The sequence below is a fragment of the Petaurus breviceps genome, unplaced genomic scaffold, assembly GCF_028583685.1.
Source record: "Petaurus breviceps papuanus isolate PSGF00001 unplaced genomic scaffold, PetGlider_PUasm1.0 183, whole genome shotgun sequence".
Taxonomy (NCBI): Eukaryota; Metazoa; Chordata; class Mammalia; order Diprotodontia; family Petauridae; genus Petaurus; species Petaurus breviceps.
The window spans coordinates 12,615,292-12,632,217 of record NW_027185791.1 but is presented as its reverse complement, the minus strand read 5'-3'; the positions used below and the strand labels follow the sequence as shown (position 1 = coordinate 12,632,217).

At 38.3% G+C, this 16,926-nt stretch overlaps 1 protein-coding gene across 2 annotated transcripts in view; it reads right to left on the bottom strand.

Annotated features, from left to right (window-relative positions):
• The window catches only part of SEMA6A (semaphorin 6A), a 181,452-nt gene that overhangs the window by 36,936 nt on the left and 127,590 nt on the right, over window positions 1-16,926 (bottom strand). The window contains exons 12-19 of one of the 2 annotated variants that reach the window (XM_069087846.1): window positions 13,902-14,057; window positions 12,179-12,355; window positions 11,615-11,755; window positions 11,447-11,527; window positions 9,054-9,112; window positions 5,667-5,687; window positions 5,481-5,531; window positions 128-292 (exon numbers count right to left, since the gene is read on the bottom strand). In XM_069087846.1, coding sequence (XP_068943947.1) covers window positions 128-292; window positions 5,481-5,531; window positions 5,667-5,687; window positions 9,054-9,112; window positions 11,447-11,527; window positions 11,615-11,755; window positions 12,179-12,355; window positions 13,902-14,057 — 851 coding nt within the window. The remainder of the gene's footprint in view (window positions 1-127; window positions 293-5,480; window positions 5,532-5,666; window positions 5,688-9,053; window positions 9,113-11,446; window positions 11,528-11,614; window positions 11,756-12,178; window positions 12,356-13,901; window positions 14,058-16,926) is intronic. The other variant, XM_069087847.1, reaches the window with a different exon arrangement.

Sequence of the window (16,926 nt, the reverse complement as noted above, 5' to 3'; positions counted from 1 at the left end):
TTTCATAAGCTTTTAATAACCATGCAGTGGAGATTTATGCAGTATTAGCAAGATTTAGCTGGAAGCAGTCACAAAGTCTTCCCCCCCACCCTTTTCCCCACAGGAAGAGTTATTTCCAAGGCCTTACCCTTCTTGTCTTGGTGATTATGGGATGAGACTGCCCCAAAGGGATCTGTGCTGTCAGAGGAGCCAAGCAGATCCTTCCAATCCTGCATGTGTCCCCCAGACTCATAACCCTCTCGACCCGTCGTGTCTGAAGTTGTCGTGCTGGGGAAGAGGGAGCTGGAGTGCCCTGTTTTCATCACAGACACAGTTAGGAAAAACATCACCTGTAAGCCATTCATCCATTTTTTCTGACAGTCCAGAACTGACACACATAAGCTGCCAAGAAGTTCACTGAAGCCCCCTGAGAGGCCTGGTGGGTCCTGTCTTTATTCTAGAGGGAAACATATAAGCATATTCCCCCAGAGTATCTTTGCTAAGAGGGAACTCTTCCATTATTTTACTTTCTTTCTCAGTAGCAAAAGCCCTTCTATGTCCCAACAGTCAATAGCTTGGGGGTCCTGAGTCCTTATATCTTCATTTAGAAGAGGGCACAGTGGCTACAGCTGGGAACTTGGAGTTGTGAAGGCCTGTATTCCAGTCCTACCCTAGATACTAATTTGCCATGAGATCCTAGGCAAGTCATCTTGCCCCTTTCAGCTTCAGTGTCCTCATCAGACAATGGGTATAATAATTGCACCTACTTCACAAGGTCTTTGTAGGGCTCAGGTGAGTTTCAACATGCAAAGTATACCCTTTCCTTTTACAGATGAGGAAGCAAAGACCTAGGTCCTGTTACAATAATAAGCTGTTAAGGCAATATATTTAGTGTGTAGTTATCTCATGGACACTGTTGTATGGAAAGGAAAGTATAGTCTTTCATATGCTAATAGCAAATGAAATTTGATTAATGACTGATACTGTGGGTATGGTTGATTTTTATGTCATTGAGGCCTCAGACTCACCCACAGGGCTCAGGTTAGAAAAGAAAATATTTTTGTGAGAGGTAGCAAGTGGAAGATGATTTCAAGAAGAAGCTTGACATGAATGAGAATTATGGCCCAAGCAGTAAATGATTGTTAGCAACCTCCTGTGTGTAAGTCTGTAAGTCCTTCAATAATCACCTGGCAAGGTTAGAATGCTCATTTGCATCAGTGAAAAAGCAGTTGCTTTTATTAAGCTGTGATTTCGATTTAAAGAAACTCTGATATGCCCAGCCTTTTGGTAGAAACAAAATGCTGTCATTATGTGGCGTTCAAGCCGGTGTCCTTGGTGTTAGTAAATTAACATGCAGCAGCCCTTTGGACAGTGTAAAGATATGTAAGCACAATTATTGTGAATGCTTAACTGATGCATTCTGTAAGGAAGTGGGAGAGAGTCACAATTAACTCTACCCTGGCTCCAGCATAAACCTAAACGTGGTGAATAAAGCATTCCATATTTCAGATGGAGACAAAGAGCCTGTGTTATTCTTCATCCACTCTAATAGAAAATTGGGTTCTACCAACAGAACTGAATATAAATCATAAGCAATTCTTTTTTCTTTTACAGGGGTTGAGTTGTTTCTTCTTCATTAAATTTTGCTTCAAGAGAAAAAGAAGACGAGGAGTTTATCTACTACCCCCACCCCAAACTAAATTCCACAGCAGCTACAGCACACTGCTGAAGACATGGGTAACATTTCAGCAAAGTGGCTTCTGATTCAAGCTTGTTATTGGGCCCCCCACACAATTTCAAACATCCGCTTTCTTGCAAAAGTCTGATTCAGATTTAACTACTAAAACGTGTTCATTAAAAACATTAAGAACTGTACTTGCGGACTGAAAAACTTTCAACTGCTGCGTTTCTCCATTTTGTCACCCCTGTGATTATTTTCAAGTTCTAATAAGTAAAAGGGTGGGAAAAGAACCTAGGAAATGGAAATTGAGTTTTCTCTCATTTCCACTCATTCGTCCTGAAAACAGTCTCCATTACAGAACTCTTGGATTTGTGATTGCTATGCTGAAATATGTGGTCTAGCTTAATATAGAACTCAGCCTCCAACATGAGAAAACAATTAACAATAGTTTTGTGAGGAGCTGGGAATTGCAAAACATACCACCAAGTAGCTGGGATGGCTCTAACCCACACTGATAGGCTTTTTTTGTATACCTTCCATTTAACAGTGTTCAAGGGGTGATTTTATGGTAATACCGTAAGTACAGTTTAGGGAGAATGTTTCTAAATATGGTCATCTTGGGGAAATATATGCCTGAGGGACACATTTTCTGTAGAAAGATTTCCTGGACCATATGCTGCAAATACATGGAGAGCTCATTGGTAATGGAAAGCTACGGCTACAAGAAGAAATTAATGCGGACCAGATGGTAGAGTAAGGTAGGAGAGAGTTCTACACGAACGTGAGAGATCAGCTGATGCTCTGTCACTAAAGTGTTAGTCTAGTACACACAGAAACAAGATTTCCTCTATGCAAATTTAGAGAAACCATACTTCTGATTTACTCAGCAGAAGAATTCAAGGCAAGGGTGGCTAGGTGGCGCAGTAAGTAAAGTGTCAGCCCTGTAGTCAGGAGGACCCAAGTTCGGTTCTGGCCTCAGACACTTAACACCCACACACACACAAAAAACTAGCTATGTAACCTTGGGCAAGTTACTTAACCCCAAATGCCCTCCAAAAGGCAAAAAAATAGAATTCAAGGCAGTCATTTTTAAAATTTGTCTTTCTAAGATATAAGCAACCAGTTTCTGCAGTGAATTAAAACAATCTGAAAAATTAATGCCTTGACTTTTCATGAAATTTTCAAAAATGCCAAGTGGAAAGAACACCATTAAGCACATATCTTGAAAAAAAAAAAATCAGTCATTTCTTCTCCAAATTAAAACAAAAGATTTAAGGAAAACCTCTTATCTCTTTTTATAATCTGAGGTAAGAGGTTGTGTCATTTGTTATGCATGCCCTACGAGGCTTCTGGAACCACAATCTTGCCACAAAAACAGGCACTCATTTGTAAATACAGTACTGAGTATTGATGGATTTGTAAACTATAATTTTGTTTACTATCAGTGAGCTCTGTAGTCAAATGAGAAAGGTCATATTTCTGTAAGTGGAAACTATACTCAATTATTCTCAAAATGTCAAAAAGATACTTTTTGTAAAGGCAAAATGGACTGCTCAATATGCACTTTATTGTTTCTCTATATCCACAAATCATTAAGATTCTAGAGGTTAAGAGACTTCACACTCTATCCTATTAACCACTACTTCAATCTAATTAGACACAGGGAGTCTAAATCAACACAGGGTAAGAAAAGAGGGGAAATAATCAAGGCCCAATTCACTAAAATAGTACTCTTGCTTATGTAGTTAAAGTTGAACAATGTTTTTTGCACTATAGGGGGGTTTTGAATAGTTTTAGTTGAATTTAGAAACATTCTCTCCATATCTCGGTATTATAATTCCACGGGGGCCTAACTATCTAGAGATCTGGGCTCAACACTGTACTTTCACTGCAGATGGGAAAAGTTCACAGCTTAAATCATCACGCAATTTGTCCCTCTCTCCTTTTTTGATTCATAGGATAGATAGGAACTCTGATATCATTGACAGATAGGAACTCTGAAGATAGCAAACATTAGTCCTTGTTTTGAGTCCTGTGCATTCTCACAATATTATGCTGGTTGGAACCAATCTGGATGCATTAGCTTCAAAACAGGCAAGTCTCTTGCACTCATTTATGAAATAAGCAATATGTTGGAAAGGCCTCTGTTTCGTCCGTGTGAGCACCTGTTCATGGTTAGTAAATGTCCTCTTTCTGATGGCTGATCTATAATTTAATCACATGATAATGGAGAAGAGTTTGCAGGGAGAAAGGATGAGATCAGCGGTCATGGGTCACAGAGGGGGCAAGATCCCACACTCCAATTTCTCCCTGCAGGAGAAATTACCTGGTGACGCCATGTTACAATTTGTCTCAGCATGCCTGACTGCTAGATTCGAGGGAGTTTGGGACTTGAAGCTTGGCCCATATTTCTCCATTCCAGCTGATAAAAATTATTCCATTATAGAAACTCATTATCCCTATCTCCACAAATGATAGGAGTTAGAAGTCTCTTTTGAATACACATGCCCATTTCTACTGGATGGTTTATTATAAACTGCCTTTCTTTCTAGAACACATTACTCCTCACCATCTTTTGGTGGGCAATGAGCCAAACCTGAGGAAACAGCACTGTGGGCTACATGTACCCATTTTACTACAAATGAGAGATCAGTCTTGAGGGCTTTCATAAAGGATGGTATTTGGCAATTGTATTTGGACACAGGAGCCCAACTAAAACCAAGCCCTCTTTGTATCTTAAATTCATCCGGCAAATTATAACTGTGTTGGTCCTCAGGTAAGGAAGAGCATAATATTTAGTGATTCCTCTCCCCGTTTGCATTATCAGTAGGTAATATCACACCTTTAACTATGCAATTAAGTATAAGTATGGTTAGAGGTGGTGTAATATTTAAATCAGAGCTTAAAAACAAAGAAGCAAAAGCTCTGAATGAACTATTGGATCATTCAGTTTCCAGTATAATGTAAAGTCCGAATTGAATGTCATGCATATGTTTTCTGCCATCATATTGATGAGCCATGCCCCGTGCATAGTTGTACTTTATAATAAAATATTTGGGAGGGGAATGCCTTTAGAAATGGTGAGTGGTATTTCCTTTTTTCAGATAAAGAGCTCAATATATTCAATTTCCATAAGCAATGCTTTTGTCCTACAAGCTTCTCTTATCATCATGCATGCATTTTACAGAACACAGCAGGGCCTTGGGTAATGAGATTTTCAAGGTATCCACATAACAACCCCATTGTCTCCCCATTATTTCCTCATGTTAAAAAAATTCCTATAAAGGATTTACAAATAAATCCTATATTTGGAGATAATCAGGCTCATTTTTGTGCCTGAATTCTGATTGAGGATGCTGGAAAGTCTTGACCAATATTAGGCTAATCACATAAGCATCATATTGACTTTTCTCTGGAGAATGGAGATCCCAAGAGTCAGAATTTCTTAGTCTGGTACAATGTCTGATCAATGTAGCAGGGATCTGCTTGTTAACAAATGCTATTCCTTCCTCATAAACATACTTATTTCTTAAATAATTTCTCAAACAATTTCTCCCTCAAGAACACGTTAATTGGAATTAGGTCATCCTAGGTTTTGGATATTTTTGTTACGTGAATTAAAATATTTAGGACTTAATTTCTGGCATCAATTGCCTCACCACTAAATTTTGAACCACTATGAAGATATATTGATAAGTTTAGTGAATTGGGCCCCCAGATAATAAATTATGCAGTCTCTGATGTTAAAGAATGGAAGCTATCAGCTACTACAGTGATGAATGACTCGGGGGAGAGGTTTTAGAAATATTCATAAACTGACCATGCACTGTGTGGTAAGACATTTCATGAGCTGGTGGAGGAGTTGAAATGTCTATGAAAGAAATAAACCAGGATAAAATAAACAATTAAAAAGGAAATACAAAGCTTAAAAACACTCTGATTTAATGGAAAATTCCCCCAAATAGAGTTTCTTAGCTATTAAATCATATGAGTAATATTTTCTTACCATTCAGTGCCACAAAGGAATCTGAAAGACAAAGAAGAAGAAAGTTACTTAAGGCATGACATAGTCACTTCTAGAATCTTAGTGTGGAAAGATACCAAATCCCTTCTTTGAATCTAGCTAAACTGGTCCTTAGAAAACAGAGAGAATCGGGGTGGCTAGGTGGGGCAGTGAATAGAGCACCAGTTCTGGAGTCAGAAGGACCTGAGTTCAAATCCAGCCTCAGACACTTAACATGTACTAGCCATGTGACCTTGGGCAAGTCATTTAACCCCGATTGTCCTACTTTCCCCCCTCCAAAAAAAAAAGAAAAAAAACAGAGGGAATGATATGACCTGATGATAAGTAGGTCAAAACTCAAAGTCATCCCAGCTCTTTAGGATGTATAAGAAAGAGCCTGCGATAAAATAATCTTACCACTGACCACCTAGAATTACCCCAATGCCACAATGAGGCATTAGAAGAGAACTTGATTAGAGGATTATTATTACTACCATTATAATTGTATTCTTTAGCATGGCTTACAGGTTATAAATGAGGTGACTTCTAGGGGCAGCTAGGTGGTACAATGAATAGAGTGCTGGTCTTGGAATTAGGAAGAAGAGCTCAGATCCTGCCTTGATCAATATTTAACTGTGTGAATCTAGACACTTAACCAGTCTCAGCCTCAATTTCTTAATCTGTAAAATGAGGATAATAGCCCCTACCCTGTAGGGTTTTTGTGGGGATCAAATGATGTAATAGATGTAGTGCTTTGAAAACTTTATTTATTTGCAAGGCAATTGGGATTAAATGACTTGCCCAGGGTCACACAGCTGGTGTCAAGTATCCGAGGCTAGATTTGAACTCAGATCCTTCTGACTCCAGGACTAGTAGTCTATCCACTGCATCACCTAGCTGTCCCTTTGAAAACTTTAAAAGGCTACATAAATGGTAGCTATAATCCACAGTGATGGTGTTTTCATGTTTTGTTCCCAGAACACAATAAGAACATATCGATGAATTATTATTAATATCAATAACATTTATACAACTTATCTTTCTCCTCCTTTTGATAGACAAATGCCTACATACAGTCCAGACATATCAGATGCCTAACTATTGTATATGCATTCATTCTGCTTTTTCCTCGGTCCCATTCCTAGAATCCCTAGTTTCCTTCAAAGCTCAGTTCCAATGCCGTCTCTTCCATGGGACCTTGGTTACCCCTGGCTACCCCACCTTGCTGTGGTGCTGAAAACTAGAATTAACCTTGCATTTGCTTTACACAGTTTTTGAATCTATATGTTGTTTCCCCCAATAGAACATAAGCACTTGGAGGTCAGAGGTCAGCACTTAATAAATGCTTGCTGATTGACACAACCCTATGAGGTTGCAAAGTATGTTCCTTACAATAAACCTATGGGGAAGGCAGAGAGAATGTGATCATCCTCATCTCACATATGAATAAACTTGGGATCTGAAAGATCGCTCTTGTCCACAGAATTTGTAAATGACCAAGGTGGGATCTGAACCCCACTCTCCAAACCCCATTCTCTTATCTGGCAGCCACACTGCCTCATCTGAATTAACACACACACCCACACACACACATACACACACACCCACGCACACCATCAACACAAAGTAAATGCTCTTTCATTTCTCAGTCTGTAATGCAGAACTATTTATATGATGTTCCATTCTTGTCTGGGCTCCAGTGCTCCTGTGATTGCTTCCTTTGAAGTCAATGCCTCTGCCAAGGCAGAGATGTGAAGACTGAGAGGGTGAATGGAGAGGGAGGGGATCCCTGATTTGGAGCGTTCAGGACTGACTTTGGGTTTTTCCTGAATGTACCACCCTGCTTCCAACAGCTACCTCAGTACTCTGAATTCCATTCAGCTGCCTTAGAGCTGACCCCCACCCCCTGCTGCTTCCCACATTGCAAGGTTAAGAAAACAGAAAAAAGTGTGCCTCAAGTCAAACGCATTTAAAGTTTACCTACAGAAACAACATGGGGGAAAATGGGACTGAAGGGCCACAGGAAGAAGAGGCAAAGCTTATTAAGTCCCTGTTTGGTCCTAGTATGCATAACGAACTCAGTGTAGGTACATATCCACACAGATATTTCTCATTCATAGATGCATATATGCTACACTTATGGATTACCTTCATTCATATCCTGATACCTGAAATTCTTTCTCTGTAGGTGCAGGAGATGGGACTTTGATACTAATACTGGCTTTAGTGTTCCAGTTCTGATGTGGACCCACATAAGCTAGGAAATTTTAGGGAAAGGTTTCTTGTAAATGATTCTAGTACACCTGGTTATCAAACTGATTTCTGAAAGAATGAAATGGTAGCCTTAACTCCAGATTTCCAGGACTCTGAGAACATTTCAAAAGTAGCGTGTAGACATTTCATGATGACATCACAAATATAAAACAAAGTCACATAACCAAGTACGTATAGGTTAATGTGAAAATGAATTTCTTAATTAAGGGTAATTTTTAAATTTTCTTTCTTAATTGAGGGTATTTTAACTCCTCATTTTTTGCATTTAATTAGTATATATAAATAAAAAAATAAACCAAAAATATTTTTTGGTACTGTCATAGTTATTATTCTATGTCATTGTGGTCAAAAGTTATTTTCCATTGAGTCTAAGAGATGGCTGCAGGTCTGGGCAGGTCACTTTCTCCCTTAGGACATGAGTTATTTATGAAATTGTGACTACAGAGTTACTTTAAAAGTTCTTTGAAATAAAGTCTCTATGTTTGTTCCTTCAGAGGTCAGCACAGGTTTGTGGGATAACATCCTTCAAAAAGTGATATTTGACATTTTCAGCTGGATATTTCTAAACTTTGTTTTCCCTTATCCCCTAGAACCTCACCTCAGATAACAAAGGCCATGGACCCACTTGGTGAAATTATTATTTTTAATCATAATTTTTTTTTACCAAGTAGAGCAGAACTAAGTCATAGCCCGAGAATATTCCAACTTTTTATTTCTGAGCTTTCTAACTAAAAAATGACTAAACTAGTTTAGTTAAAAATTTCTGGAACAAACAATGGCCAGTCTTTTGACTACGCTTGGCTGAGACTGGAGAGACAGCACATTATAAAAGAACAAAATTTTTAGTTTGATACCAGAAATGCTGACACAAATTCATGTGCAATTGTGCATTTTAGAGCTGAATTTGTCCCCAAACACAATTGCTATGAAACCTGTACTAGCGTGTGTAACAGGCCCTCCCCCGTAACACACACATCCCTGGGTTATTTGTTATTTTAATGATTTCTGTTGCTAATGTGCTTTTTGGTGCTATCAGCATCAGCACCCTGCAGGGAACGATATTTTGGGCATCTGTAAAGAGTCCCTGACCCAAGATCAACACTGGTAAAAACTTACTTTGGCAGTCACCCAGGCCATCTGTATTGCCGTGTTCTATGTCCTGTTCAAATGCCAGTCTTTTTTTTTTTTTAAGCAGAAAGAAAGGAAGGAAGAAGGAAAGAAACACAATAGTATGAGTAATAACTCAGAAAACATCCTTACGTTTCATTTCTGAAGTAATGCAAATTTAATAAATTGGGAAGGGGAAGTATAAAAACTTACTAGTCACTTAGTTCCATAGAAAGTCTATAAAAATGTGAAAACTGGGAGAATAAGTTCTTTGCAAATATTTGAAGATAATTTATATTATTGTTTGGGGGCAATTATTTCATTTGTATATAAAACCTTTGTATGGAATCTCAGAAATCTATAAAGGAAAAACATCTTAATATACATCAGTAATCCACTTCTGGTTTTGACTCAAGAGGGTGGTCAAAGAAAATGGAAGGGACCCCAGCATCCTCCATTTCTCTGAGGTCACTGGGAACCAGTTCGGGTTTATGAGATATAGTAAATAATGAGGCTAATTTTAATAGTAACTTCATATTAATTTAAAAATTAGTTTATTAATTTTATTATTTGTCAACATGATCTTTGACCTTCAAAAGAGTCCCCTTGGAAGGCTTCACATATTGCTGCTATTGTTCAAATCTGAGACTATAACTTCCCTTTTGAAATTGCCTTCAAAGAAAATGTATGAGGCTTAGGGGCGGCGAGGTGGCGCAGTGAATAGAGCACCAGCCCTAGAGTCAGGAGGACCCGAGTTCAAATCCAGCCTCAGACACTTAACACAAAAAACTAGCCGTGTAACCTTGGGCAAGTCACTTAACCCCAACTGCCCTACCTCCCCCCTCCCCTCCAAAAAGCAAAAAAAAAAAAAAAAGAAAATGTATAAGCCATACAACAAAACCAGTCCCGTTGTTCTAGAACTACTCTATGTTATTGTTGGAAAGCAAAACAAAATTTTTTTAAAAACCTCCAAATAGGATTATTTAGTTTTGTTACCGTCTTCTTTACCGAATTTGGCTATTTCCAAAAATCAAATGCTCCTTTAAAGGATATAGATTTACTACCATTCAAAAGAATATGCCGCGGGCACCAAAAACGTGTTCAGCAATCACTGGAATAATTGTTTTACTTCTTAAGGAGACTATTTTGAAGAGGTTAACGCTCTTTTGAATGGATAAGTTGTTATTTCTTTGTTTTTAAAAAAAAATCAGACTTATTACCTTATAGTACTAGCATATGGAGAGAACAATAATCTGTTAGGCTGCCTAGCTTTTCTTAGACAATATCTTTCTAGTCTTTCCCCTTTTATTCATGAATTCATGTAAATGGAAATGAACTTCTAAAATATCACTTCGGTTTTGCTTTTTGTTAGCAGTTCTGATAGAACCAGCTATCAGGTTGACTTTAAGGTCTGGCAACAGCCCAGTACAGATCCTTTAAACCAAATATGCAATCTGTCTGTCTGCTGTCTATCTGTCTCTATCTACCTCCTAAGTACAATATAGCAACTATCTACTAGTTTAGAGGAATGGTGATTAAGGATGGGAATTAAAGAGATTCTGAAATAGGAAAATGGCCTGAAGGGAAAGTGTGGAATCAGAGCTAAATGGTTATATCTCAATTCCTTTCCTTTTGATCTTAGGGAGGTAGAGGGGAATAGATATAAGAAATGTCCATCGATGCTATGAGGCCTACCTGAGAAAATACTATGCCTCATGAATGTGTCCGTTACTGTCATGAATTCACCACAGTTGTTTCATTAGGAGTTTTTTTAAGCTACTAACTAGTGTTAAAAAAAGCATCTAATGCAAAGGTAATAACACAAACAAAACTTATAGGAAGGAAAGGGTTTCCTAACCTAGCCATCTTGCTATGGACTTGCCAAGAATTGATTGACTACATGTGGAGTAACACGGTTAATTATACTCTAGTGCAGAAGGAAAAGCTTATTGATGTGAATACCATTCTCCCTGTACAAATACCCTGTTTTACAAATATGGTACAGTCTCTCCTTAGTAATTTAATGGGAAATGAGAAGAGAGCTACTCTTCTTTTGTCTGAACAAACCGTTCCAGGGACATAACAGGGTATCCCTACTGCTTTGTAACTCAGCCGATGTCTTATTATGGTCTAGACATGTTCCTAACATTCCCTCTCTCCAGGGAGTGTTTGGAGGCCCCCTGTGTTTCCTTCCTCTATATTTTTAACCAACTTCAAGACAATTCCCTGCTTGCCAATTTGCATCACCTGATATTGTGGAGCCCTATGTAATCCCAAGGGGAAAAAACAAAACTGGATTGATGATGTTTGCATTCACAGGTGTGAGTGAATGAATGTCTAGTTTGCATAAAGGCTAATTAATGCCGGTAATTTCAATGCTCTCTTCCTCTTGGTATTCTTACTTGGTATGGGGTGACAGATGTATGCATGAACTTCCTTCTTTCACCCACCCACAGTATGGATCTCTAGAGGCAATGCAGGTCCTGCAGGAAGAGGAGGATCATAAGTCATTAGGAATCCACTGTAGCCATACTATAGCTTTCAATAAGGCATGAAACATAAATACATACTTTTTGCACTTTCCATGGCGCTCGCACCGGCCAAGAGGCACCTTTATCACACAAGTAGAGAAGGCAACATACAGAGAACTACTTGCTTTGTCCAGCTGCATGCCCATGATCCTCTTGTCTTCTATCCCATCGTAACTGCACCTGATTTGACAAGGTGGTGTGGTGTTATAAAAGAAATCTCCAGGGTAATCCCTCCCTCCCGCAACAAGGTGATTTTCCTAGCCTGAATAAATTGAGAGGAAGAATTTTCCAGAACAAAATGATTTACTAATCTGAATTAGCTAAGAGGTTGGTGTCATATTTTTCTTCACCAGAGGAGAAATAATGCTATTTCTGTATGAAAGAATTCCACAATAACTTCAAAACAATGAATAGCACTGAAATTTAAGACATGAAACAATTAAAGGTATAAAATAAATGCTATCAATATGACCCCATGATATGTAAAACTTACATCTGCCACCATTTCCCTCCTCCCCCCAAACTGTCCTAACTGTATGATACAGAAGCATCACGTGTTCTTCCACAAATAACAACTTGGAAAGAACAGAACGCTGTACACACTTTTCAGGGTTGTAAATGTTCATCTCCTCCAGGAAAAGGCTATCATTTAGGAAACCATTGTTTCCTGTCCTAGCCAAGAACTTCAAGATGATTCCTTTCTCTGATCCCAGGAAAACCACAGTGTGGTTCTGATGTGGTCCAGCAGCAGTATCTACAGCAATTTTGGTCAGGCGGTATCTGTAATGACAGCATTGCATTCAAAAAACAATCTTAGTGTTACTCTATCATCGAAGTTTCCCTTTTCCCACTTCAAAAGCTTATTTCACTGCTTTCTAGTAATTACTTAAAGGGATATATATATGCATATAAATGATATTTGTGAGCTGGGTTGGCCCTTGTTTTCACATGCAGAGGATTAGCGTGGCTCCATATCTGAATAAGCTTGTATGAGAAGGTTTAAGCAAAGTCCCATGGTGAAGTCACCAATAATCATCTGTAACCGCTTAGCAGCATTACTCCAGTAAATGGCAACAAGGAGAAGGAACCGATGCATCATTTAAATTTCATATTATTCTCACAGATGAAAGCAGTGAGCCTGGTTTTGCCACATTCTCCCATTAAAAGATGATGCCTTTGGTCAACACACAGTCAAAATGGAAGGTTAAGTGTATACGCAGGCTCTGGAGGTGGGTCTGAAATGGGGAAGAGGAGCATGGGTTTTGCCTTCTGTTCATGAAGAGGGGCTTATGTGCAGAAAGAGGACATAGTTATGTTGAAGCCTTAGCTCAGGTGGGTGAACAGAAATGCACACACATGCCAAGAACTAGTGTTGGGCATCCTTTCTCTAGCCAGGCATTTTCAGTTAGGAAATAACATTACTATGCATCCGATTTTTTACTGAGTATCACAAGGATAGGCCAAAAGAGCTGACAAAATGGGTCTGTGTGTAGGCCGTGCACTATCCTTACTCCCTTATAGGCGTAGGGTTGAAGAGCCAGCTTGGTTTTTTTTTTTTTTGCAGCCTTGAAACCTCATTCCTATCTGTGAATGCTTTAGGTCACTCTTTGATAGAGGCAAACTTGATTGTTTTTTTGTCTGGAGCACCACATTTAGGTGGCACTTTAGAAACCTCTTACACTGTTTGGACATTATTCCAAATTAAATATCAGGGTATTATTTAATTATAATTATATAACTATTTCCCTTGTTGTCACCTCATTCCTGGATGAGGATTAGGAGTATAATTCTTTCCTCCAACACATGTATGCAAACATATATGCATATGTATATGCGTATGTGCACGTGCATATGTATGCAGAACATATTCTGATTGATAGTTCCATATGTTGGGAACATACTCTATGCAAATCTCTAAGACTACGAGAAGTTGAGGAGAAAGTGTCCATCTACATTGTTAGGGGTAGTCTCTTCACCAAGGAGTTCCCTATACTAATGAAATCATAGGTCCAGTCTCTACCCCCACCCCTACCCTTGTTTGGTTTGTATAGATTTGATTTACTGGTGACCTGAAGGAAAACTCTTTGCATTTCCTCTAAGATCTAGCTTTTGTTGAGCAAGTCTGAAAATACTGGAACTCATCATATCTGACAAATTTATAATGGAGTTTTGGTAGTTTCTACTCAATTTTACCATCCTTTGTAACTAGATCTACGCTTAATACAAGAGAAGAGTTTGAAGAATTTCAAAGCATGTTTCAGGAATCTATTCTTTTGCCATATTAATGAGGGAGAGAAGGCCCAATCACGATCTGTATGACACTCACCTGACCATCGTTCTCAAAAACCATGGTCTATTGACAATTGAAGGTACTGCTTCATCCATAAGAGGGTGTGTCTTAATGAAGTTTAGTGTATCATCAGGGAACTCATTGGAACTTCCGTATTTTTCTAATGATGCTGAACCGGCACAGCAACCTGGTCTAAAAGAAAGCAGAAGGGAAGGAAGAATAGAGCTTTTAGTATCTTATGGCAAATTCTCTTCATGCACTGCCTCTCTAGCATTAGACAGCAATGTAACGCAGGTTGGGGAAAGGAAGCTGACCAATGCCTAATGCCACCAAATAAAGCATGCTTAAATTTCCTCTGGGCCTGTTCATTCTTTTGTAGGATGCTTCTTAGGCTGGTAATAATTTGGCTCACTACCAGAAGTACAAGAAAAGTCCCAGTAAGCACATGATGGTGCTTGTAACAAATAAATAAATTCAAGGTCCATACACATGTATATGCTTTAGTACAGATAGTGCTTATTCCCAGAGCTTTAACTATGTGTTTGCTTATTGTCATATTAATAATCATCAATTTAAACTTGATGTTTGACATGGGGAAAAGTGAGTGAAATCTTTCAATAATTAGAAACAAAGCCATTTAAAATCTAGCCAAGAGTTCATATTGGTCAGCCTCAATGGAATCATTCCCAGTATCAAGAAATCAGATTAAATGTGGTTGCCTTGTTTGTTTTTTTTTTTGTAGACAAGTATCAAAAGCTAATAACGCAGTAATACTGTGGGCATGAAGGAATTACCAAAGTTCTAGAATGAAGAAATCATTTGATTTTGGAGCAAGAAACATAAAAATCTGCTTGGCTTTCAATAAATTTTGTTATGTTAGAAGTCACAGGACATCCTTTCCATAACAGGAAACAAGCGCTTTCTGGTACGGAGCTTCTGGTAAACCCTCCTGGGTGTGGTATTACAGTTGATAAGTTCAGCTCAGACCATTGCATTTCACTTTTTTCTATGACCACAGGTTACACTCCTAATCCAGGTCAGGCTTGCAAATACATACTAATGATTACAGGGGGAATTGAGCAGGAACATGTGGAAAGAACAGTGACAAGGTGCCATGTTGACACACCAACACTTCGAAGGTTGTCTTTAAAGAAGAGAATCCTGTAGGATCATTATTCTGGAACAGCATCTTCCTGAACTGACTCAACCTCTTGGCTGTCTGGAAAGCAGCTAATCAGCAAGTTATTTATAAGTCTTTTGCATCCTCAAGAGTTGCTCTCAGTATAAATTTCCAGTTAGTCTGCTGCAACTGAACACTCGTATAAGGCATATTAAACTTTCCAGAGAAATCTTACTGAGAAGCCTGCTGAACTGGGGGGAACGGATCAAATCCCAGGCATAGCTGTCTTCACAGTCAAGATTCGGTCATAGAGTTTTGCATGAGTTCAATTTGTTCAAGTCCCAGCTGTAGCTTTAGTTAATGAGGTCTAGACTCTGTCTAAATCTCCTTCCCTCCTGCCTTTTAATTTCTTAGTGTTATGAACTTGACAAATAGCAACAAACTTTTTTCCTATATAAAGAACAATAGGAAGAAAGGACTGCATGTGAAGCCATGAAGCTTCCGTATAAACAGCTTGGGTTCCCACCCTCCCTCCCCCCAAGTGTATTCCAAACTGCAAATGGAGTTACAGCATTGTCCTGCCTTTGAGTTCACTTTGGAACTTCCTTCTGCTTTCCTATGTGTAGTTTAAAAAATATTCATCAATGTTTCTTTTTTGTTATTCTTCTTTTTCTTAAGAATCACTATCCCTACCTTACTTCCCTCCAATTCTCCCCTACTCACAAATGTCCTTTGTTGTATCAAATAAGCATAATCACACAAAAGAAATACACACAGTGGCCATTTCGGAAAATGTCTACGTCTTCAACAACTCTAGCGCAGCACCTCTCTACCAAGAGAGAAAAGCCTGATAAATCATCAGTCTTCTGTAGTCAAGACTGGTCATGACTGATCATGGCTCTGAAGTCTTTTATAATATTGTAATCTCAGGATAAGTTTAATCCTAAACTTCCTCCTCATTTCACCCTGCATCAATTCATATGAGTCCTAACAATTTTTCTAAGTCAGTCTTTTTTTTTTGTCATTACTTATGGTGCAAAATTTTTATTCATATTCTGTAACCTGCTTATCCACATACCAGATAAAGGGGTGTTTAGTTCTTTGCTATAAGAAAAAGTGTTACTGTAAGTATTAGTGTATATACAAGTCATTTCCCTCTTTAGCCTTTTTGGAATATAAATCTAGGTATTTATGGGTCAAAGGATATTCATACTTTATTAACTTTGAGGGGTATATTTCCAAATTGCTTTATAGAATGACTAGGCTACTTCACAGTTCAACTAACAATGCATAGCCTGCCCCTTGATAGCCTCCCTGTCTTTAAAACATTTTCCATGAATAATAAACAGTTCTATGTTAACCCCATGTTAATTCTGTATTGATTTTTATTTTTCAAATACATTTTTTATAGACAGCATATTGTGGATTCTGCTTGTCAATTCATTCTGATGCCCTTCATTTTGTGGATAAGCTTATCACATTCAAGTTCATGGTAATAATCATTAATTGTGTATTTCACTACATTATAACTTCTTATATTTTCTCTTTCTGGTACCTCCTAGAACACTCTTTATTAAAAAAAAGGAGGTGGAGAAATAGAAGGAATCTGATCAATTCTAACAATTTATAATTGAGGTGTTCCATTCTTATTTCTGTCTCTCTTTTCTTCTCTAAGCTTTGCCTGAAAACACTTGTCTTTCCACTTTCTTTTCCTCTTTTTAATTTCTCTTTTATGATAAATTCTCTGAAGCTGACTTGTTTTCCTTGTATAACTATTTCCTTATGACTCTACTCTCTCTCATACCCCTTTATCTCCTTAGTTCTTATTTCCCTGTTCAATTTAATACATTTTTAAACCAAGCTCTCTCTCTCTCTGTCTCTGTCTCTCTCTCTGTCTCTGTCTCTCTCTGTCTCTGTCTCTCTCTGTCTCTCTGTCTCTCT